Here is a 24,588-nt window from a genome sequence, read left to right as displayed (position 1 = left end):
TATATATATATATATATATATATATATATATATATATATATATAGCAGCTCTTTTTTGGCAAAGAATTGGAAATCAAGGGGATGCCCATCAATTGGGAAATGGATGAACAAGTTGTGGTATATGAATGTAATGGAATACAATTGTGCTATAAGAAACGAGAAGCAGACGAACTTCATAATAACCTGGAGACACTTATATAAACTGATGTTGAGAAGAGCAGAACCAGGAGAAAATTGCACACAATTACAGACACAATGTATTGTGATGATTAACTTTGATAAGAGTGGAGTCCTCTCAGCAATGTAAGGTTATAAGACAACTCCAAAAGACTCATAATGGAAAGAGATATCCACATCCAGAGAAAGAGCTACAGAGGCTGAATCCAGATTTAAGCAAACTACTTGCTCTCTTTCTTTTTCTTGTTTTGCTTTGTTTTATTTTCTCTTTCCCACTGTTCATTGCATTGGTTATAATCCTTCTTTACAACCTGACTAATGTTTAATCTGAAGGTATTTGTAGATCCTATATTTGATGCCCCATAAGGGTGTGGGGAGAAGGAAGGGGAGAAAATTTGAAACTCAAGGGATTGTGGAATTTAATGTTGTAAACTAAAAGTAAATAAACAAATTAATTTAATTAAAAAGAAAAAAAAAGCTCTTTAGCAGTTTGAGGTAGTATTTCAGATGACTGTATTTCAACAAGGCAGTTGCTTCCTACTATAATGATTTCAGGGAATGAGCTAAAAGTAAAATTGGGAAGGTGGGGAGGGGAAAAGGGATTGCCATTTTCAGACTTTGTAACTTACTGACCATTGGTAACACCTGGTGATGGTGGTGATGAGGAAAGTGGGCACCTTCTGCACAAGAATTGCTCCCTTCAATAATGGTTTGGGGACTCTACCTGGAAACAGGGCCAGTGGTGTTAGAGGGCAATGCTACTCCCAAGATTCCTGGGTTTAGAGTCCTCAGCTATCTCTATCAGTATCTAAGAGGTGGCAGTTGTGGTTTGACATGCCTGGAAGATGCCACCTCCAGTCTCTACCCTAGAGTCTGGTCTTTGCTGAATAAAGCCTCCATTAATCTAATCCATTAACTTAATGTGGTACAGAGGTGCCCTTGGGTTCTCAAAAGCTATCCTAGTACTGAATTAGTTCTAGTAATTTTGAGTATGGTTCTGAAAACAATGTGTCAACTTTCCAAGCCTACCTAAGTAGGAAAAAGCTAATCACCAGTAGGTTATTCACACTGTAATGAACATTTGGGTATGGAAACTCATGAAAGAAAAAAAATCCCACAATACTAGGTAGCCCCACCTTGTACTTTTGCAGTGGGAGTTGCAGAGTAGAAGAAAAAGCAGCAAAAAAAGAGAAAAATAAGCAAATTTATACCTCTTTTGATGAAAAAACTTTTCAAATGGACTAGTGATGGTTTGCTAAAAGAAACAACAGCTACATATTCAAGTTCTAGAATGCAACATTTTAAATTTAAAAGAGACTCATGTATTTGAAATTATGAAGCCCTGATGTAACAGTGATCTTAAATGAGTGAACCTGGACAAGTCTCTTCATCTCTCTGAATCTCAGTTCCTCATCTGCAAAATGAAAGGCTAGATTAAAAAGATCTTTAAGGTAACTTACAACTCTAAATCCTTGATCCTGTGATGATTCAGAAAGATTTCCAGGATCTAGTACCTCATCATTAAAAACTTCAGGTTCATCATAATTAACTTCAATTATTATATCACTGTCCATAAACAGTAATTCCAGTTAAGAAAGTTATAGTTAATAGGCTGCTAAATAAACCAAATTTTCTTATATAATAAAAGTACTTTAATGATCTTATTTCCATGGAGATATACAGTCATCTAAAATACTACTCCAAAATGTTAAAGAGCTTTTTTTTAATGAAAAATATAAATGCTCCATTAAGATGCTCTGTCACCAAAGCTTAAAAACTATAATATGCCTACGTTATATGCTTATATTTCAAAACGTGCCTGTTTGAATCTTGTACTTAAAAACTGTATTCCAGTTGCACAATAAATCATACACTAAAAAGGAAACCTCTATTATAAGTTTTTGTAAGTTTTAACAACCAGTTCATACAATTCAACAAGGACCTATTAAGTGCCTATTCTGTGCAAAGTGCTGAGCTAGTCACTGAGACACTAGGATAGGGACAGAGACAATATCTGATTATGATTTCATTTGTTTAAGGAATTCCCAGAAGCAAAAGCTCTACCAATGCAGATTAGTCCCATCTTGGCAATTTATAGTCAGAGTTGCCTAAACTACAGTGTTGTCAAACTCAAAAGCCTCAAGGTTGTTAGAAAATCATATTCTTATTTATTTTGTTAAACATTTCTCCATTACTTTTTGAGTCTCAGAATTCTAGACACCTGTCACCTAGAACACTAAAAGCTTAAGTGAAAAGCCTAGGATGGCACAACCAATATGTGTCAGAAACAAACAAAAACAGTCCATGGCCCCATTCTCCTGGGAAAATGTAACATCCAACAAAGAAAAGTAAATACCAAAATAATCTGATGAAGAAATCACTACCTGAGAAGGTTTTGTATAAAAGATAGCAAAAAGCTTACCAAAAAATGTATTTTTTTTAACTCACTCTCCTACTTCTTCAGATCTGTCTATAATACCTGGACAAATGTTCAGTAGTCATTCTAAACATTAAATTATTATTGCTTTACTTAAACTGATACAGATCCGAAGCTGTAACAAGAGTTGTGTGGGGATGGTGCAGGTGAAAAATGATAAGAGGGAAACACAAGGAGGTAAATCCAGAATGACATAAACATTAGGATGATCGTTTTCAAAAGAAAGGTTCAAGGGGCAGCTAGATGGCGCAGTGAATGGAGCACAAGCCCTGGAGTCAGGAGGACCTGAGTTCAAATTTGGCCTCAGACACTTAACACAAAAACTAGCCGTGTGACCTCGGCCAAGTCACTTAACCCCAAATTGTCCTCCAAAAAGCAAAAAAAAATAAAGGTTCTATTATATAACATATACTAGTATATATATAATATCTAGTATATATATATATGTACATATATATATAATAGAAAATCTAGTATATAAAGTACATTATGAATGTACCTAAATAAAAATTTAGTATTCCAAATTTGATTCTTGGACTCTACTCTCATTTTCTTTACAATGAAATCACACATGTTTAGTTTATTTTAATTAATTTTAATTAATTCATCACTTGAAAAGTAGCATTTCTAAGGAAATAAAATAATTTGTTTGAATAAAAGATTTTTCACAGCATCTATCCATCTTAAATTGCAAGTCAATATCCTAAAAACACACATCCTAGAATAAGTAGATGAAATACACACAACAAAAGGGAATGCATTATGAAGAGAAACGGCTAGTACAACTTTAGTGTTGATAATATCCTAGAGATTGAAGTTTCATGATAGGAAACATGTCTAATTTTAACGTATTCCATTAGCCCTAGTTCCTACTCATATAAGGATTTGGGATTCTTCATGAGCAAATTAAATCCAGAAGTACTTCAAAATTTTTAGAAGTTTAGGAGGGAACTCATTCTAGGCATGAGGGACAGAAAAACAGAAGGGAAATAAGAGTGTCACATGTGAGGAATAGCCAGAAGGCTAGTTTGATCTAAGTGTAGAAGGTGTGAAAGGGAATAATCTAGAATGAGAATGCTAAGTTAGACTACTGCCAAGCTGTGAAGGTTATAAAATGCCAAATAAAGATTTTTATACTAGAGACAATAGGGTATCACTGATATGGTCAAACTTGTACTTTAGAAATATTTAGCAGACTATGGAAGATGAACTAGAGAGGGAGGCAAATTAAGAGGTTATTAAAATAATAGTCCAGAGAAGAAGTGATAAGAATCTGAACAAGGGTAGTAGACATGTGGGTAGAGAGAATGGGAAAAACATAAAAGATAACTATAGAAGAATAATAACAAGGTTAAGTGTGTGGGATGGAGAATAAGGAGTTTAGGAAAATACAAGGTTGAAATCTGAAACTGTATGGATGACGGTATCCTCAACAGAAACAGAGAAATTTTAAAGAGGGGTGGGATAATCAGTTGTTTTAGACATACTGGGTTTGAGATACATATGAAGGATTCATTTTGAAATATCCCATAAAGGGGCAGCTAGGAGGCACCAGCCCCGGAGTCAGGAGGACCCAAATTCGGTTCCGACCTCAGACACAACATCCACACAAAAAAACTAGCCAGGTAACCTTGGGCAAGTTACTTAACCCCAACTACCCTCCAAAAGGCAAAAAAAAGAAAATAAATATCCCATAAGGAATTGGCAATGTAGGACTACAGCTCAGGAAAGAGACTAAAACAAGATACACATTATGTAGGAGTGATTTACATAGATGTATAAGTTGAGCCCATTAGAACTGACTGGAGAAGAAGAGGGAACTAGCATTTACTAAGCACCTACTAATGTCTAGGCACTGTGCTAAGTGCTTTATAGATATTTTATCAGTTGACTCAGCCTTACAAAAACCCAGAGAGGTAGGTGCTTTACAATCCCCATTTTACAGGTAAGGAAATTGAGGTAGACGGCAATTAAGTTACTTGCCCAAGGTCACGATCAGCAAATGTGTGAGATGGGATTTGAACTCAGGTATTCCTGACTCCAGACCCAGCACTCTTATCCATTGTGACACCTGGTTACCAAAAGACAGAATGTGGAGAAAGAAAACAAGAAGATCCAGAATAGAACTCTGATATGCAGTTAAAGAGTAGGATACAGATGATCAGATTGCAAAGAAGTCAGAGAAGTAGCAGAACCAAGTTCAAGAGAGCAATGTCAATAAAAGTCAAAGAAGGGAGTGTATATATGAGAAGACAAGGTAGTCAATAGTATCAAATGTTGAAGAGAGGGGCCAAGAGAGACAGTGACTGAATTAAGGTAAAAAAAATTAGCAATTAAGATTACTGGTAGAGGGACTTCTGGGCCATGCAACCAGTAAGCAGCGTATTAATTTAATATTTTAATTCTATAAACCTACCAAAAAATGTAAACATATACCAACCAGAGTAATTATACTTATCGCACGGGATGAAGGGGAAAAAAAGCCAAAGTAAAATTCTTATAAATTAACAACATAAAAAAATTGTGTTTAAAGAGCTCACTCATGTCCCTTCCCACACAGTCTCCTGGCCCAAGACAGCTGTTATGGGCCAAATGTGACTCAAGTTAAGTCTACTGGTTCAGGTGCAACACTGGAATAAAATAAGATACTAATAAGACCATTGTATGGTTAGTGGAACATGAAGATGTCCCCTGTCCACTAATAGGCCTATGTGACCATATATATGTGTTCCCTTTTTCTCCTTGGGACAGGGGTCATGTTCCCAGGTTTAGAGGTGAACAGGTATTTCACCTCACCAATCACGGATAACTTGCCCCTTGGAACTCTGGCCCAGTTCACAGCTGCAATACATCCCATGCCAAGTCACAGAGACATGTAGGCACAACAGGCTCTCACGCTTTTCGGCACTCCATACATTGGCTTTCATGCCTTTCTATGCTGAGCCAATCAGGTGCCAAGTCTTGGTCTAAAAACTATATATACATCCTGGAAGACTGATAATGTGGGGAGAACTCAATAGGAGAGGAAACTTACTGGAGGGGGACTCACAGGAAGAACACTTAGCTTAAGACCTTTTCTAAGTAGCTATTATCAAGGAACCTCCTGACTGTGAACTGAGATCAAGATGCTTGCTGATTTGGTAGTGTGTAAATATTTTCGCTGCCCTGTTGAGTTTGGCTTTCCTGTATTTCCATAGTGATGTTCTGTCTGGTATTAGTGTACAGAATAAATGTTATACTGGTTCAGTTTTGAGTGAAAAATGCATATTATATACCTTGCAATTCCATCCCTAAAATATATTTACTTCATAGCAGCTGCTCATATAACACTGGTGATACAACCATGCAACATATAACTAAAAAATTTACTGAATAATAACATGGAAAGGATATTCATCATGGACACAACACTAGTTCAGATAGATATAGCCTCTTTTTGTCTACATGCAAAAATACATCTGTTCAGTAGAGTGTTGGGTCAAACTGAAATGATAACTCACTGAAGTAGGCTATCCATCAACCATCAAGAATGAGGGAGACTGACTACTTGTAGACTGGTGTTTTCATGTACCAGGTAATCATGAAGCCACATCAAAAACCCAGATCCTAGTCATCTAGATTAGTCAAATCTCAGGGACAGTGACCTTGTCTTTTAAGGAAGAACAAGTCTAGCCCATATGGCAATCACCCTAAAAGTTGTTACTCCTACCACAAGGGTAAAGGGTAAAGTTGAAGGGGGGGAGGGGGAGGGAGCAGTGTACTTGGCTACACCAGTTCTGAAGGAATATGGAATGAAACTCACCTAGGGTCAGTATACTACACACAAAGATTACTAAAGGCCAGGACCCAGACCAACAAAACCCATAGTTTACCAAAATAAGGAAGCAAAAGCAATCTTGGAGCTCAATCTTGGGGGTGTTTTTTCTGAAAAACCAGAAAATGAACAATGGAATACTGTACTACTCCCCCCACCCCATCCCAAATAAATGTCAAAACATCAAAAATACAAGAAGAAAAAACCTTTTATAAAAAACACCAAAACACAAGCAGATAAATCAAGAGACGATCCTAACACAAGTAGAAAGAATAGGTGATATATCAACAAAGAGAGTACAAAGTTCTCTCAAATATTACAAGACAAAGAAGAGCAAAAAACTTCAGAATGGTTTACCAGAGAAATGAAATTAAAAAAAAGAATGAAAAAGAAAAGAAACTAGAAATAACTATATGTCAGAACTTATAGCTCTCAAAGCAGAATTTTAAAATTATCAATTGAGGAATGACTAAGTTGTAGTATGTAAATGTTTGGAATACTGTTGTACTCCCAGAAGTTAATAAAATGATTTCAAAGACACAGGGAAAGAATTATTTGAACTGATGCAGAGTGAAGCAAATAGAGCCAGAAAAAAATGTCTACTATAACATCAATATAAAAATGAACAATTTTGAGGACTTTTATTAACTGAAAAATTAAATAAGCAAAACCAAGAGGATAATGTATACAATACCATAAAGACAAAATTTTGAAAAGTCGTAAGAACTATGATCAATATAACAACCGTCCATGAAAGCAAAAGACTGAGAATAAAACATACTATCTACTTGATAACAGAGGTAACAGATTTAGGACGCAGAATATGCATGTCTGTGTGTGTATATCTATTTAATTTTTTAAAATTTTGATTTCCAAATACTTTCATTCCCTCAATCCCTCCCATCTCCCTCACTAAGAAGGCAAGCAATTTAATATCGACTATACATATGCAACAGAACCTGCAAAAGGACAGGGTGAAACAATTTTCCAGTCCAAGACACCCTAGGTCAACAGGAAAGGTCTGTCAAAATAGGGTAAGAACAGAGCACAGCCCAGGGCAGGCAATGCCCTGACAAGTTAGCAGCAGCCCTTGGGAGCAAGTGAATAGGCTCACAGATGGTAAAGGGGTTGAACAACTGGTCAGAAGATTACAAGGGTCCCTTTGCTGGCACTAGATGCAGGACTCTGTTGCACTGTCCATACATGGATCTGGCTTTGCAGTCCCAGGATGAGTAAGAGCCCTAGCAAAGCAGGAAACATGGGTACAATTCCAGGAAGGAAAAAGGTGCTTGTGGTTACTCATAGACCAGAACACAAGCTAGGAGAGTAGTAAACAAACTTCTCCTTCAATCATGCTACCTTATAAGACCTGAAAATTTAGATACCCTCAAAACTACCTCTGAAAACAGTTACACAAAAATCGGAACCTTGGGACAGTGTCCCCTCCACCTCAGAAGCAGAACTCAACTTTAACATAAAGTAAAATGTCAAGAAAGAGGCTGGGAAAATAAACAAACACCAACAACAACAATAACAACAACAACAAAACCTGACCATAGAAAGTTACTCTAGTCATAGTGAAGAACAAAATACAAACTCAGAAGAGACAACAAATTCAAAACTGCTACACCCAAAAGCCTTAAAGAAAAATGTGACGGTCTCAGGCCCAAAAAGAATTCCTAGAAGAGCTCAAAAATAATTTTAAAAATCAAAATAAGAGAGACAGAGGAAATATGGGAAGAGAAATGAGAGGGATACAAGAAACTCATGAAAAAAATAATAAATAAAATAATAAACAAATAAAAATACACGGAAAATATAGTTATTCTTTCATAACATGACTGTTATTGGAAGTGTTTTGCGAGGAAGGGAGAGAATTTGGAACTAAAAGTTTTAAAAACGAATGTTAAAAATTGTTTTTACATGCAACTAGGAAATAAGACACAGGTAATGGGGTATAGAAGGAGAAGAGAATAAGAGGGGGGTAGATGTGGTAGAAATGAGGGCAGACTGGGGAAAGTCTTAAATCAGAATGCATGGTGTTGGGGGAGGGGGAGGGGAAAGATGGGGAGAAAATTTGGAACTTCAAATCTTATGGAAGTGAATGTTGAAAACTAAAAATAAATTTAAAAAGCAAAGAAAAAACAAAAAAGAGGGAGAAAATCAGCATAACTTATTAATACATTTTTAAAAAATCTTAACAATATAACAATATATGCAATGTTCCACTCGCATAGACCCCTCCAGCTCTGTAGAGATGGTGTGGAGGTATGTCTGTTCATACATAGTCTATGGGTTCTTGCTTGCTTTTTATAATTTTGCAGAATTCATTATCTGTTATTTTGTAGTTCTTTATATTTATATTGTGATAGTTACAATGTATTTGGTTATCTTGGCTTTGCTTATTTTATTCTGAATCAGTTTATTTAAATTTTCCCATGCTTCTCGCTATTCATCATATTTGTTGTTTCTCACAGTGTTGAAATATTCTTATATTGTTGAAATACACTGTATACCATGCAATATTCTATCTTTTATTATATACCATGACTTGTTTAACAATCTGATAATAGATGAGCATCTACTTTGTTTCCAGTTCTTTGCTACCACAAAAAGTGCAGCTATAAATATTTTGATGTGTATAAATAAATGAATGAATAATAGAATTAATGAATGAAATCTATGTTGCTTTTTATTAGTAAACCCCTTTTCTTCCATACTAGCAGCAGAATCTGAGTCAGAAGGTATTGACATTTTAGTCACCTTATGTACACAGTTCCAGATTGCTTTTTTAAATGTTTTGACTAAGTTCCACTAGAAATACATTTCTATGTTTTACCTTTTCACAAATTTTTCTAGGGTTGACTATTCACTTCTTTTGTCATTTCTTCCTATTTGCTTAGTGAGTTAAATCCGCCGGGCTATGATGATTTGCATTTCTTTTATTAGTGATTAAGAGCATTCTTTCATATTACTGCTAATAGTTTGCAATTCTTTTGAAAACTGCTTGTTCAAAGCCTTTGATAACACTTCTTATTGGGGGGTGGATTTTGTTCTTATATATTACTCCTTTTTTGTGATATATCTATAAAGTGAGAAAAAAAAACCACCAAAATCCTGAGTTGGAATATGTTATGGATATTTTCAAAATTCAAGTTAACCAACATTTAGCTCCTACCCGGTAGAAAAATATAGTTTATAGTTGCAATTAGCAATGAAAAATGAGAACTGGACTATAAGGTTGACTGAAACATCAATTATGTTATTATACAGAAGTTAAACTATTTTAAATCCATTACTGAAACAAGAAGCCCAGAAAGCCCTTTAGTCAGGACACCTTTGACTTACTTGCCTAGAAGAGTGATTTGGTGGCCAAAGGTAATTTTTTTTTTAAAACAATTGGGGTTAAGTAACTTGCTCAGGGTTACACGGCCAGTTATTTCTGGGTGTGGTGCTAAGTATCAGAGCCTGGATTCGATACCAGGTCATCCCGACTCTGGGCCCAGTGCTCTTACTCACTGTGCCACCTGGCCACCCCAAAGGTAAATATTTTTAAAATATTTTAAAATAATTTAGAATACTTGCTCATAAAAATTTTAAAAAGGATGATGGATGATATGGAGCAGTATATCCTCATAAAGGAGAGAAAAGCAGTGGGAGATAGAAAAGAATTTAAAGCTTGGCAACTGATCACTTAATCAGTCATCTCAAGGGCATTTAAAGATGGAAGTAGGAGTAGAACAAACAGGAGAAAAATGGAAAAAATCTCTAAAGATGATTTTTGACTGTATCAAGGCTAGTAGAAATATTATATTTGTATTTTAATCTCACAGTTCCAGATGTGCTTAATAGGACAGGTAGGAATGGCACTTAAGAGAACAAAGATGTAAAAAACATCCAGATTATTTGAAGTTTATATAGAGGAGACACAGTATTCTAGAGGCAACACAATTGTGCTCTGATGTGGGGGAAAGATACTAAAACTGTCAAAAGAATATTAAATTGGGGGCAGAGCCAAGATGGTGGAGTAAAAGCAGGAATTTGTCTTGAGCTCCTGCTCCAACCACCACTAATACCTATGACTTTAAACAAATTTTACAGATACAGAACCCACAAAGTGACAGAGAGAAACGAATCTCCCACTGAAGGCGGCCAAAAAGGCCACCAGGAAGGGTTTGTCATACCGGGCTGGGAGCCAAATGCAGTCCCATGTGAACTGTGCTGCCCTAGACCCAGGGCGGCCCCCGACCAGTGGCACAGACTGGCCTGAGCAAACTTCAGGAGAGTAAATCATCAGCAGCTGTGGTGGTTTCCAGACTTCTCAACCCATAAACGCCAAAGAGAAAGTAAAAGGTCAGTAAGGAACCCTGTTGATCCAAGAATCATCTACCCAGCAAAAACTGAGCATAATGCTTCAGGGGAAAATATGGTCATTAAATGAAATAGAGGACTTTCAAGTATTCTTGATGAAAAAAACCAGAGCTGAACAGAAAATCTGACTTTCAAATACAAGAAGCAAGAGAAGCATGAAAAAGTAAACAGGAAAAAGAAATCATAAGGAACTTAACAAAGTTGATTTATATTCCTACAGGGAAAAACAATAATTGTAACTCATGAGACTTTTGTCAGTATGATGGTTGAAGGGAATATATAGATACGTATGTATACATACACACAGATGTATGTATAGGAGGGTTATGTATGTATAAATACATGTGTGTATATGTATGTACATGTATAAATAGACAGGGGCACAGGATCAGTTGAATAGGAAGAGATGCTTTCTAAAAAATAAAATTTAAGAGGTGAGAGAGGTATATAATGATAAAAAAAGAAAGGGAGAGATAGAATAGGGTAAAATATCTTAAATAAAAGAGTTAAGAGAAAACTTACAATGGAGGGGAAGAGGAGGAAGGTGAAAGGGAATGAGTCAACCTTACTCTCATTGAATTTGGCTTAAGAAGGGAATAACATACACACTCATTTGGGTTTCTTACCCTACAAGAATGTAGGGGGGAAGGGGATAAGAGGGGGCGATGACAAAAGAGAGGGTAGATTGGGGGAGAGGGTAGTTTAGAAGCATACACTTTTGAAAAGGGGCAAGGTCAAAGTAGAAAATAGAACAAGTGGGATATGTTACAGGATGGAAGAAAATAGTCTTTCACAATATAACTACTATGGAAACGTTTTGCATAACTACACATGTACAACCTATACTGAATTGCTTATCTTGCCAATGGGGGTGGGTGAGGAGGAAAAAGGGAAAGAATCTGGAAACCAAATTTTTAAAAACAAATGTTAAAAAAATTTTTACATGCATCTGGGAAATAAGATATACAGGTACTGGGGTACAGAAATCCATCTTGCCGCACTAGAAAGTTAGGGGTGGGGAATGGGGGAAGATATAAGAGAGAACATATTTGGGGTAGGAGTATTCAATAGGTTTGTTATCTTCAGGTCAGGGCTGGGGAGAGATAGGCAGAAAAATTGTAACTCAAAATCTTGTGGAAATGAATGTTGAAAACTAAAAAAAAAAAAAAAGAATATTGAATCACCTGAATAGTGACACTAGTTGTAGCAGCTGTGACTCTAAAGTGCTGTAGTTGAGTCCACCACCAAACCAGAGTATGTTTTCTGTCAGGTCTCCAGCCTGTGATGTGAGTTGGAAGAGAGGAGGATGCCTTACCACAGTCCTACTATCTCCTGTCTGTTCTTCTGGATCTCACATCTCCTGATATCCAGTCTGTATCATTCAGCTGAATTTGATCTCTGCTAAGTTACCAATAATCTGTTAATTGCCAAATCCAGTGGCTTTCTCAGCCTGCCTCGAGCCTTCGACAAGGTCAGTCACATCCTTGATGCTCTCTTCTCTCTAGGTTCTAAGAGCACTCCTCTTAATTCTCCTCCTATTTACTGACCACTCTTTCTGGTCTCCGTTACTGCAACTTCATCCAGGTCATTCCCATCAACCATGGGTGTCGCACAGGGCTCTGTCTTGGTCCTCTTCTCTTCTTAGGTCATACTATTTCACTTGGTTCCCATAGATGCTCAATCGGCATTTTTGTGCTAATGATTCTTAAGGCATAGTTCTCCAATCCTAACCACTCTGGTGACTTGCAGTCCCACATTTCCAGCTGCTTATTTGACACCCTAAAGTGAACACCATCATTCTAGTCTCACAAACTCTTAATTTTGGTGTCATCCTATATTCTTACTGTCTCTGTCCTATTACTGCCCAAACCCTCCCCTTACTCTTTATCTGATTTATTGGTATGGTCTATTGATTTTCATTATCTGGTTGCTTGGAACATTTTCTCCTTGATCTGGGAACTCCGGAACTTGGCTATAATATTCCTAGTAGTTTTCTTTTTGGGATCTTTTTCAGGAGGTGATAGGTAGATTCTTTCAACCTTTATTTTGCCCTCTGGTTCTAAAACATCAGGGCAATTTTCCTTGAGAATTTCTTGAAGGATGATTTCTAGGTTCTTTTTTTGATCATGGCTTTCAGGTAGTCCAATAATTTTTAAATTATCTCTCCTAAATCTATTTTCCAGGTCAGTGGTTTTTTTCAATGAGATATTTCACATTGCCTTCTATTTTTTCATTTCTTTAGATTTGTTTAATATTATCTTGATTTCTCATAAAGTCACTAGCTTCCATTTGCTCCTATCTAATTCTGAAGGAATTATTCTCTTCATTGAGTTTTTGAGATCCTTTTTCCATCTGGCAAATTTGGCTTTTTAAGGCATTCTCCTCCTCATTGGCTTTTTGAGTCTCTTTTGCCATTTGAGTTCATCTATTTTTTAAGGTGTTATTTTCTTCAGTCAGTTTGTGTACTCTCTTTTCATGATTTTCTTGCAACGTTCTCATTTCTCTTCCCAATTTTTTCTCCACTTCTCTTACTTGGTTTTCAAGATCATTTTTAAGCTCCTCTATGGCCTGTAACCAGCTCATATTTTTCTTGGAAGTTTTGGTGCAGGAGTTCTGACTTTGCTGTCTTCCTCCTGTTCCATGCTTTGATCCTTTTTATCCTCAAAATAGGAGTCTAATGTCAGATTGCTTTGCTTGCTCATGTTACCACTCAATTACTTGACTTTTGGGCTTTTTGCCACAATAGAACTCTGCTACCAGAGAGAGGAGCTTTGTCCTACATCGCTGGGGTTTTCTCAACTGCTGGAGCTACTGGTTGGGTGCCCTCTCTGAAGCCTCCACATGCTCTGGCAAGCAGGTCACACACCCCAGGACCTCTACCCTAAACAATAGAGATCCAAGCAGATTAAAGCAAGAGCGATTACCCCTCAGACTGGTTGCTTGGTCCCCCTACAATCTGCAGGCCAGGAACTCTGAAGCAGCCACATGGCGGCGGCGGCACCTCAGCTGCTTCTCCCTCCAGGGGGTAAAGGCTGGATCGCACTCCTAAAGTCCCAGATCCCAAAGTCCACACTTCACTGACCTCTCTCTCACTTTGTCCTTAGCATCTATAGGTTGATAATTCAGGAAAACGCCACAGATGCTGGTGATCTGAAGTCCCTCCAGCAGGTGGCTAGGTGTGCCCACCCGGAGGCTAAAAACTCTGGGCTCACATGGGGCTCATCTCGACTCCCAGCGGGCTGCACTGGCCCCTTCCTGCCGGCCTGCCAGGCTGTCTTCAGCAGGGGGTTATCTTCTCTCTGTCATTTTGTGGGTTCTGTAGCTCCAAAGTTTGTTTAGAGTCATTTTTTACTTGAATTGGAGGTGGTGAAAACAGGAGCCCCAGGGAAGTCCTGTTTCTACTCTGTCATTCCCCCCCCCCTCAATAATTTCTTGAAAGACGGTGCCTAGACGTTTTTAAGAATTTTCATGATGACATTCACGTAGTCCAATAATTCTCAATAATTCTTAAATTATCTCTCCTTGATCTGTTTTCTAGGTCAGCTGTCTTTCTAATGAGATATTTCACATTTTCTTCTACTTTTTTCATTCTTTTGATTTTTTTTCTTGATGTCTCAAATAGTCATTAGCTTCTAGTTGCTCAATTTTAAATTTTTAAGAAATTACTGTCTTCAGTGAGCTTTTCTATCTCCTTTTCTATTTGACAAATTCTACTTTTTAAGGAGTTCTTCTCTTCATTGGATTTTTTTATTTCCTCTTTTACCATTTGAGCTATTCTTTTTGTATTTTTTTGTTCTGTCTTTACCAGGCCGTAAACACTTCCAATAACAGTCATGTTATGAAAAACTAAATATATTTTCCTCCATCCTATCCCACTCCCTATTAATTCTCTTCTCTCCTTTGACCCTGTTCCCCCTCAAAAGTGTTTCCTTCTGATTACTCCTTCCCTCATTCTGTCCTCCATTATGTGTCTCACACACACACACACACACACACACACACACACACACACACACCCACCCCTCTCTAATTCCCTTCACCCTATTTTCCTGTAGGGTTAACCTATATTTCCATAAACATTAATGCATTGTTGGTAGAGTTGTGAACTGATCTAACCATTCTGGAGAGCAATCTGGAACTCTGCCCAATTATAAATAAATGCATACCTTTTAACCCAGCAATACCACTTCTAGGGTTATATCCCAAAGAGATCGGAGAAGTGGGAGGAGGACCCAAATGTTCAAAATTATTTATAGCAGCTCTTTTTGTGGTGGCAAAGAATTGGAAATCAAGGGTATGCCCATCAATTGAAGAATGGCTGAACAAATTGTGGTATATGAATGTAATGGAATACTACTGTGCTATAAGAAATGAGGAGATAATAACCTGGAGAGACTTACATAAACTGATGCTGAGCAAGAAGAGCAGAACCAGTAGAAATCTGTACACAATCACAGACACAACATATGTGTGACAACTAACTTCAATAGACTGGGCTCCTCTCAGCAATGTAAGGTTATAAGACAACTCCAAAGGACTCATGATCGAAAGAGATACCCACATCCAGAGAAAGAGATGCAGAGTCTGAATGCAGAGTGAAACAAAATACTTGCTGTGTTTCTTTTTCTTGTTTTGTTTTGTTATCTCTTTCCCACTTATCATTCCATCAGTTATAATCCTTCTTTACAACCTGACTAATGATTAATGTGAAGATATTTGTAGATCCTATATTAGCTTGCATGCCGACATGATAGGGGAGTGGAAGGGGGGGAGAAAATTTGAAACTCAAGGGACTGTGGAACTGAATGTTGTAAACTAAAAGTAAATAAACAAACCAATTTAATTAAAAAATTAATTTTGATAAGAGAAAAAATAAAAATTATCTTAAGAAAATAAAAGAAAATATATTGCACAATACAGCTACAATAAAAATAACAGTAATAAAGCTCAAAACAAAAAGAAATCCATCTTGCCCTATTAGAAAATTGGGGCAGAGGGTGATAGGAGAAGATATAAGAGAGAACAGATTGGGGGCAGGGGTATTCAGTAGGCTTGCTATTTTGGGGTGAGGGCAGGGGAAAGATGGGGAGAAAAAATTATAACTCAGAATCTTTTGGAAATGAATGTTGAAAATTAAAAATAAATAATTTTTATTAAAAGCGACTTCCATACCCAAATTAGTATGTATGTTATTCACTCTTTAAGCCAAATCTGCTGAGATTAAGGTTCACTCATTCCCAATTACCTCTCTACTCTTCTCCTCCATAGTAAAAGCTTTTCTTGCCTTTTATGTGAGATGATCGATCCCATTCTACTTCTCCCTTTCTCCTCCTCCCAGTACATTCTTCTCTAATCTCTCAATTTTATTTTTTAGATATCATCCCTTCATATTCAATACAAATATCATATTTCCATGTAGTAAATAGTTCAACTTTAATAAGTAAGTACCTTATGATTTCTCTTTCCATGGTTCTTTTCATGCTTTTGTTGAGTCCTGTATTTGAAAATCAAATTTTCTACTCAGCTCTGTTCTTTTCATCAAGAATGATTGAAAGTCGAGGCAGCTAGGTGGCGCAGTGAATAGAGCACTGGCCCTGGAGTCAGGAGGACCTGAGTTCAAATCCGCCCTCAGACACTTGACACACTTACTACCCATGTGACCTTGGGCAAGTCACTTAACTCCAACTGCCCTTCCTCCCCCTCCAAAAAGGGAAAAAAAAAAAAAAAAGCTTTAAAGTTCTCTCGCTCGCTGAATGTCTAGTTTTCCCCTCATTGATTACACTCAGTTTTACCGGGTGATTCTAGGTTTTAATCGTGGTTCCAATGACCTCTGGAATATTATATCCTAAGTCCTCCAATCCTTTAATGTAGAAGCTACTAAATCTTGTGTTGTCTTGATTGTGTTTCCACAATATTTCAATTGTTTCTTTCTTGGCTGCTTATTTTCTCCTTGACTGAGGAACTCTGGGATTTGACTATAATACTCCTGGAAGTTTTCCTTTTGGGATCTTTTTCAGGAGCTGATCAGTGGATTGTTTCATTTTCTGTTTGACTCTCTGTTTCTAGAATATCAGGGCAGTTTTCCTTGATAATTTCTTGAAAGATGATTTCTAGGTTCTGTTTTTGATCATGGAGTTCAGCTAGACCAATAATTTTTAAGTTATTTCTCCAGGATTTATTTTCCAGGTTAGTTGCTTTTCAGTGAAATGTTTCACTTTGTCTTTTATTTATTCATTATTTTGCCTTTATTTCATAATTTCTTGATTTCTCATAGTCATTAGCTTCCATTTGCTCCATTCTAATTTTTTATGGAGTGAGCTTTTGGACTTCCTTTTCCATTTGGCTAATTCTGCTTTTTAAGGCATTCTTCTCTTCACGGCTTTTTGGAGCTCTTTTGTCATTTAGTCTAATCTGTTTTTTAAGGTATTATTTTCTTCAGCATTTTTGGGAGGTCTCCTTTACCAAGATATTGACTCATTTTTCATTATTTTCTTGCATTACTCTCATTTCTCTTCCCAATTTTTCTCTACTTCTCTTACTTGATTTTCAAAATTCGTTTTGAGCTCTTCCATGGCCTGAGACCAATTCATTTTTTTCTTGGAGGCTCTAGATGTAGGAGCTTTGACTTTTGTTATCTTCTTCTGAATGGATGATTTGATCTTCCTTGTTACCAAAATAAGTTTCTATAGTCTGACTTTTTTCCCCTGTTAGTTCATTTTCCCAGTGTGTTATCTGACTTTCTAAATCTCTGTTAAGATAGGGCTCTGCTTCCAGTGAGGAGGGCACACTATCCCAAGTTTCAGGAGTTTTGTGCAGCTATTTTCAGAAATACTTCTAGGGACCTGTAAGTTTTCAGTTCTTCCAAAGTGGTATGATCTAAGGAGAAGTGTTTACTCATTTCCTGGCCTGCTCTCTGGTCAGTGAGTAACCATAAGCACTCTTTTCTGTACTGAAACTGTGAGGAGGGGTTCCCTCTCCATTGCTGTCATAAGCTCTGCTATGCCACTGCTCCTCCTTGCCCCAGGACTGCAACCCAGATCCAAGTATCGGCAAAGCAACAGTGTCTTGCCTCAGTGCTAACAAAGAGAACCCTGTAATCTCCTTCTGATCTATCCCCTTACTGTTTGTGGGCTAAGAGCTCCAGAAGCCACCATGCTGCCGCTGCCCCAGGGATGTGCTGGGACCAGTGCTAGACTGTGCTCTTCTCTCACCCAGTTCCTTTCCTTTCCTACCAATCTTCTAAGTTGCCTTTGGCATTTATGGGTTGAGAGGTCTGGAAACCACCACAGCTGCCTGAGATCCAGTCCATTGAGGTCTGTTCCAGGTTTGCTGGGGAATGGTCTATGGCATGGCTTGCACTGGACTGCATTCCTCTCCCAGCCCAATGCAACAGACTTTCTAGTCGACCTTCCAGGTTGTCTTGGACAGGAAATTTGTTTCACTGTCTTTTAGCAGGTTTCGATGCTCTAGAATTTGTTTAGCATCATTTTTTACAAGTATTTGAAGGGGCTATGAGAGATCTTCAGTGAGTCCCTGTCTTTACTCTGCCACCTTGGCTCTGTCCCCCTCTTTTTTTTTTTTTGTTTTCAAAAAAAATCTTTGTTACATTGGATGGCTCTCAGGGAAGGAGTAATACATAGGGGAAATTAGGCAATATAAAAACAAAAAATAAGTAAATATTTTTAAACAAATAGAGATTTGGCAGCAATAACAGTACAAAGAACAATAACGGTAGCAGGGTACAGTGGCAGAAGAGAGAATGGGGTATATACGAGAAATGTTGCAAAGGTAGAATCCACAGAACTTGACAGTAGCTTAGGTGTGTAGCAGATAGAAGTGAGAGAATAAGAATCTAGGACAACTAGGATAAAAGCCTAGGTGAATGGGATGGTAGTGATGCCCTTGACAATGACAGGAAAGTTAAGAAGAGAGGAGGGTTCTGGGGAAATGAAAATGAGTTCAGTTTTTAACATACTGTATTTAAGATATTAATTGGCCTTCCAGTTCAAGATGTCCAAGAGGCAGCTGTAGATGCAAGACTAGAGGTCAAGAGTTAGATTAGAGATGGACATTTAGATCTGAGAATCACCTACATAAAGATAGAAACTTAATCCACAGGACCTGATGAGATCACCAAGCAAAAGAGTAAGTACATAGAGAAAAAAAGGCCCAAGTCAGAGCCTTGGGGAACACCTCATTTATGTTAGCAGGAGCAACCCAGATGAGGATCTAGCAAAGAAGATTGAGAGGAGTGGTCAGAAAAGGCCCTGATACAAAGTACTGAAGAATTCAACTAAAAATTATCAACTTAATGGTTCAGTGGAAAGAATCAAGGGCTTGGTGTCTTACTAATAATATAACCAAGAAAAATTAAATTAACCTCTCTGAAGTTTCCTCTTCTATAAAAAGATCATGCTTCAACTACTTATTACACAAGGTTAGGGAAAGGAAGGCACTTTAAAGACTCTTTCTATATACAGAGAGAGAGAGAGATAGCTTTTTTTTTTTGGAGGGGGGAAGGCAAGGCAATTGGGATTAAGTGACTTGCCCAAGGTCACACAGCTAGTAGGTGTGTCAAGTATGTGAGGCCTCATTTGAACTCAGGTCCTACTGACCCCAGAGCAAGACTCTAAACATATTTATATGTATACATAATGCTATATATGTATATAGCCTATACATAAAGCTATTGTTATTTTAGTCTTTCAAATCCACAAATTAAAAGCTATATGCCCTATTTCATGGTGATGAAGTTAAGACTATATTAACACATTTTTCACAAAAAAGTAACAAAACTGATTTAAAACTTTTAAACTATAAAGCTAAATTTTAATCAAATCAGTTTTTTGTTTTTCTTGGGTTTTTTGTTTTTGCTTTTTGGAGGGGGGAGGCAGGGCAATTGGGGTGACTTGCCCAAGGTCACATGGCTAGTAAGTGTTAAGTGTCTGGGGCCACATTTTAATTCAGGTCCTCCTGACTCCAGAGCTGGTGCTCTATTCACTGTGCCACCTAGCCACCCCAAAATCAGTTTTTAATATCATTTTTAGCTATTCTTACTATCTTATAAAACCAAAAATATTAACAAAATGGTAGGTTTTGTCTACTACTGTTGGCCATATTCTTAAAGCATATCACTATGGCAACATACTGAAAATAATGCACAAAATAGGCAAAGCGTTTGTTGTATGGCTAGAATAATGCAGTAATTTACTGCTGAATAGAAAAAATATTAAACTGTGTTGATATTTAGGAAATGATATTAAATTATCACTCAGATTAGTCTAGATTTGTTAAATAGTCTTGAGATGCAATATACTATACTTCCTAATTTAGGAGAAAATAAAAACTTATACTTTTTGGTGCATGTGATTCTTTTAAACAACTTATTTACTTTTTTTTTTTTAAACAATCCACACCTGTAATCTTTTACTTGTGTAGAGAATTTCTACTGAGGAAATCCCATTGATTCCAATCAGAAAATGTTACAAAACTTAGTTTAACTGAAGCATCTTGCCCAAAGTCAGAGAGTCAGTATGTGTAAGAGGGCGGCAAGACTTGAAATCACATCTTCCCAACTCTCAGATTCATTCTCTATATACTATGCCATAAAGCTGATTGGCATTTATATTTTAATACCAAATAATAACTATTAAATATGAGAAGGTAACATTTCACTTATTATGATTTTGTATGTGAATTCCCCATAGTAACAAAGTTTACCACCACCTATTAATTAGCAGAGGAATCCTAGGGAGCTGCTTTACACAGAAAGGTTAAGTGACTTGTCCTCAGGGATGAAATTAAAGCCCATTTTTAATAACTGTAACCCTAGTATTTTCTATTAACTATACATGTCAAATATTAACATTTGACAGGTTGTCACCTGGAGACTTACTCTGTGTTACTTTCAGCAACACTAGATACAGGAAAGCAGGCTACAAATGAACATAAAAAACTCAATGACTCAAACTGTCCAAGAATAGAAGAGGCTATCACCTCAAATTCTGAGTCTTCATCACTAGAGATAAATGATTTCTAATTCACAATTAGGTAAAGTCCAAGATACATATTTCAGTTGGTAAATTTTATTCTTGAGACCAAATGAAAACAAGAATATATAAGTATGAATGTACAGGAAATGTGGCAGCTAACTTCTCTTGCCATAAAGTTAATATTGATCTTAGTCAAATTTTTATCTCATCTATGCTCCAACATGCATTGTACTATGTGAACCATAAAGCCCTAAAATATAAATTTGTAAAGGACACTAGTTGCTCACAATCATCTTGCATATTATTGAGGTGCTCAATATGTCATTTTTCTGAATTGCTACCTGAAGACAAAAGAGGAGATTAAAATGCCTTTTTGTTTTTTGCTTTTTGGAGGGCAATTGGGGTTAAATGACTTGCCCAAGGTCACACAGCTAGTTTTTGTGTTAAGTGTCTGAAGCTGCATTTGAACTCGGGTCCTCCTAACTCCAGGGCTGGTGCGCTATTCACTGCACCACCTAGCCGCCCCTACAATGCCTTTTTAATGTTTATAATCAGATCTAGAAAGAATAATCCATCCTTACTAGATACACAACAGAACAAGGGCTTAATGTTTGTTTCTTTACCTTGGTCCTTCACATAATACATGTGTTCTAAATATCATCAAAAACATGACTCACTAACAGATGAATCAGTAACTCTTGTTTTCTAAATTCAGAACAACTGTAGTCACCTTTCAAGCTTTCACATGTCCCCACTTCCCATCTATTGCACTACAAACCTAGACTGGGGAATCATTGAGTTGTGGAGATATTTGCTACTAATCAGGTAGCCAAGGGCTCCAATCTAATTCACTAGCACAATAGCTGGGTATCAAAGAGCTCTGTCACCAATAGTCACAATCTTTCTCAGCAAATTTTCTAACAATCCTGCCATACTGCTCTGAAGGCCCATAGTGGCAATTCACATAAAAAGTATGAAAATTCACAATTAATATGGAGAATAGAGAGCCCCTCATAGAGGAAACTCATTTCATTCACTTAAATCAAGGTTGTTAATATCAGAAACAACAGTTCTTAGATATTGTGACATATCCTTAATTCAGCTAGCTTGGGGGGGAAAGGGAGAGTGAGGGGGAGAGAAGGACCCTGAAAGGATATTATTCCTGGTAGCCAGGTTCTCCTAAAGCCCAGATAAATTAAACCAAACATCTAAGCCCTAATGGAAACCATATGTTTGGTTTAAGGGCAAAGATATAGAATATACCTTTTCTTAGACAAGTATTCCACTAATAATACATCTACTCATGAACATGAATTAGATAAGATATTAATGTATTGATTTTCTGTAGCTTTTATGCCACAGTAAACTGACTAGAAAGCATTATCACACAAGTAAAATTCCCATGGATACCACAATATAAATCATAAAAAATACATTAAGAATCAAATTTTTCCAAGTTTTTCACTGCATTTTCTATTTTTATAACTAAATAGAAATCAGCTAGATGGCATAGTGGATAAGAGTGCTGGGCCTAAAGTCAGGAAGACCTAAGTTACTCTAAGCAAGTCACTTAACCTCTGTATGCCTTAGTTTCCTCAACTATAAAATGAGAGGAATAATAGCACCTACCTTCTAGAACTGATGTGAAGATCAAATGATATAATATTTTAAAAGTGCTTACCACAGTACCTAGCACACAGCAGGCACTTAATAAATGTTTCCTTCTTGCCTTTTAGCAATCATTTACTGTTTAAACATCTAGAACGCTTTCAGATTTAATATTTCCCTTACTTGGTTAACTCCTCAATCAGAATTCATTAAAAATATCATTCATAGTTGTAGATGGAAGATTTAACTTCAATACTTACAACTGTAAAAGTGCATTCACTGAACCGAAAAAGAAAAAAAATTTTTAAATAAAATAAAAATTCAAAAAAAAGTGCATTCACTGGCATTAACACTAGGCCTCCTACTGTACAAGAAGAATCATGCACCCCTGGAAGAGGCCATTTGGTATTTTATATTACCAGGAACATCATGATGGCAGCACATTACATCCAGGTCTTAAGATATTTAAAAAATAAATTTAAAAATAAAAATAAAATCTCATCTCATATTTAAAATTACCTAATTTAAATTACTTAAAATAGTAACAACTAAAAAGAATTGTCTCATATTACTTTCATTATAAATAACTGCCTGTATTGCTTCTATTTTTAACAAGATTTTTGCTGGGTGGGGGGAGGGACTTGCCCAGGGTCACACAACTAATAAGTCTGAGGTCATATTTGAACACAAATCCTGTTGACTCCAGGGGCAGTGCTCTATCCACTGTGTCACTGGCTGCCCTAACAAGATTTATAACTGAAACTCACTTAGAAAGACCAATTGATTATTAACACATGAAACAAGCTTTCAAGCATACAACAAAATAAGGAATTGTGAGAGATTCTCCCGCAAGATTGACAAAAGATTCAGATTTTCCTATTCTTACCAATGAGAGGCCCAAAAGTTTGGAGGATTATTTGGATATGGGAGGCACCACTTTAGCAAGCATTTGGTAATCTAATAAATAGCAAAAATTAATAAAAATACATACGTTCTTTCTTGATTTTTTCAGCCACTAAAAATTCATCTCTTTCTACTGTTGGGGCAAAGTTGCTACCAATAACTCGAACTGCATATTGAAATTGTTGGGCTGCATCAGCTGAAAGAGAAAATATATATAATTAATCTATTTGAAAAAAAGTTAAAAGGTTCCTGAATAGACATAATATCTCCCTATCAAGTTAGTTTTGACTTAATATTTCTAAGGAAGAATCATGAAATCAGTGGCCTAAATGCTTTATGTAACTAGGTCTACTACCTCAGAGAACAGAATTATTTCTTGAATTACTAGTATTTACTGAATGAGTATTAGCCAAACTTCTTATTTTTGAGTCCCATTATAAAATCTGGTGTAGAGATTTGGCTTTCTGGTGTCTGAATAAATGTTTTGCTTCTGTCTTCCATATGGAGACTGTTATATGTTGCGATTCAGAGCTGTGCTGACATATTCATAGTTGCCAGTGGTGCTATGAATATTGCCTTGGCAATACATTTGGTGACAAGGACAGGATTGCAAGGTATCAGATCGCTATTTGGACGTAGAAGGGCTTTAGAAGAAGAAATGGATATGCCAGGATGGGAGGATTTATCTTATTCTTCCCTAGCAAGGGAATGGGCTAAAAGCACTGGACCCTGTGAAAACTGGCATAAGCACCTAATTCTGACTCTACTACTTGAGGAGATAAGGCACCCTTTTTCAGAGGTGCTGAGTAAGACTTCACAGTTAACTGATTTGGGGGAATGGGAAAAAGATAAATTTCCCTGAGAAAGCAGAGTAAATAGCCAGTGGATTCAAAGTCAGAATAGACTAACAAGAAAAGAATTGTTTACTGGGTAGATTTTGGAAGAATAGATGGTATTCCAATTAATGAACTATATAAAATGTACCAAGGGGCTTAATATTAGAATAGAACTGCCCTGACAGATACTTCTGAATAATTGTATCCAAGTTTGTCACACCTTCAGGGAGAATAGGAAATTGGCCAAGCCCTGGCTCAGATTAAAGACTGCAGGCCCCATATCAATTTGACCATATGGATCAACCACTATAACTAGGGCATTAACAGATACTGGGGCAGAGGGCTAGATTTTTAGTCATTTTTGCATAAATCTCTTGGCCTCCGTCAGACAACAGTTTATTGTTGTTGTTTTGGGCATATTTATTTAAATGGCAAAAAAAAGTCTGTTCA

General features: G+C 36.8%; 1 protein-coding gene across 1 annotated transcript in view; it reads right to left on the bottom strand.

Annotated features, from left to right (window-relative positions):
- The window catches only part of TUBGCP3 (tubulin gamma complex component 3), a 180,888-nt gene that overhangs the window by 130,083 nt on the left and 26,217 nt on the right, over positions 1–24,588 (bottom strand). The window contains exon 2 of the mRNA XM_069094097.1: positions 23,391–23,498. Coding sequence (XP_068950198.1) covers positions 23,391–23,498 — 108 coding nt within the window. The remainder of the gene's footprint in view (positions 1–23,390; positions 23,499–24,588) is intronic.

The sequence above is a fragment of the Petaurus breviceps genome, unplaced genomic scaffold (assembly GCF_028583685.1).
Source record: "Petaurus breviceps papuanus isolate PSGF00001 unplaced genomic scaffold, PetGlider_PUasm1.0 214, whole genome shotgun sequence".
NCBI classification, from domain to species: Eukaryota; Metazoa; Chordata; class Mammalia; order Diprotodontia; family Petauridae; genus Petaurus; species Petaurus breviceps.
This window is presented reverse-complemented; position numbering and strand designations above follow the sequence as displayed.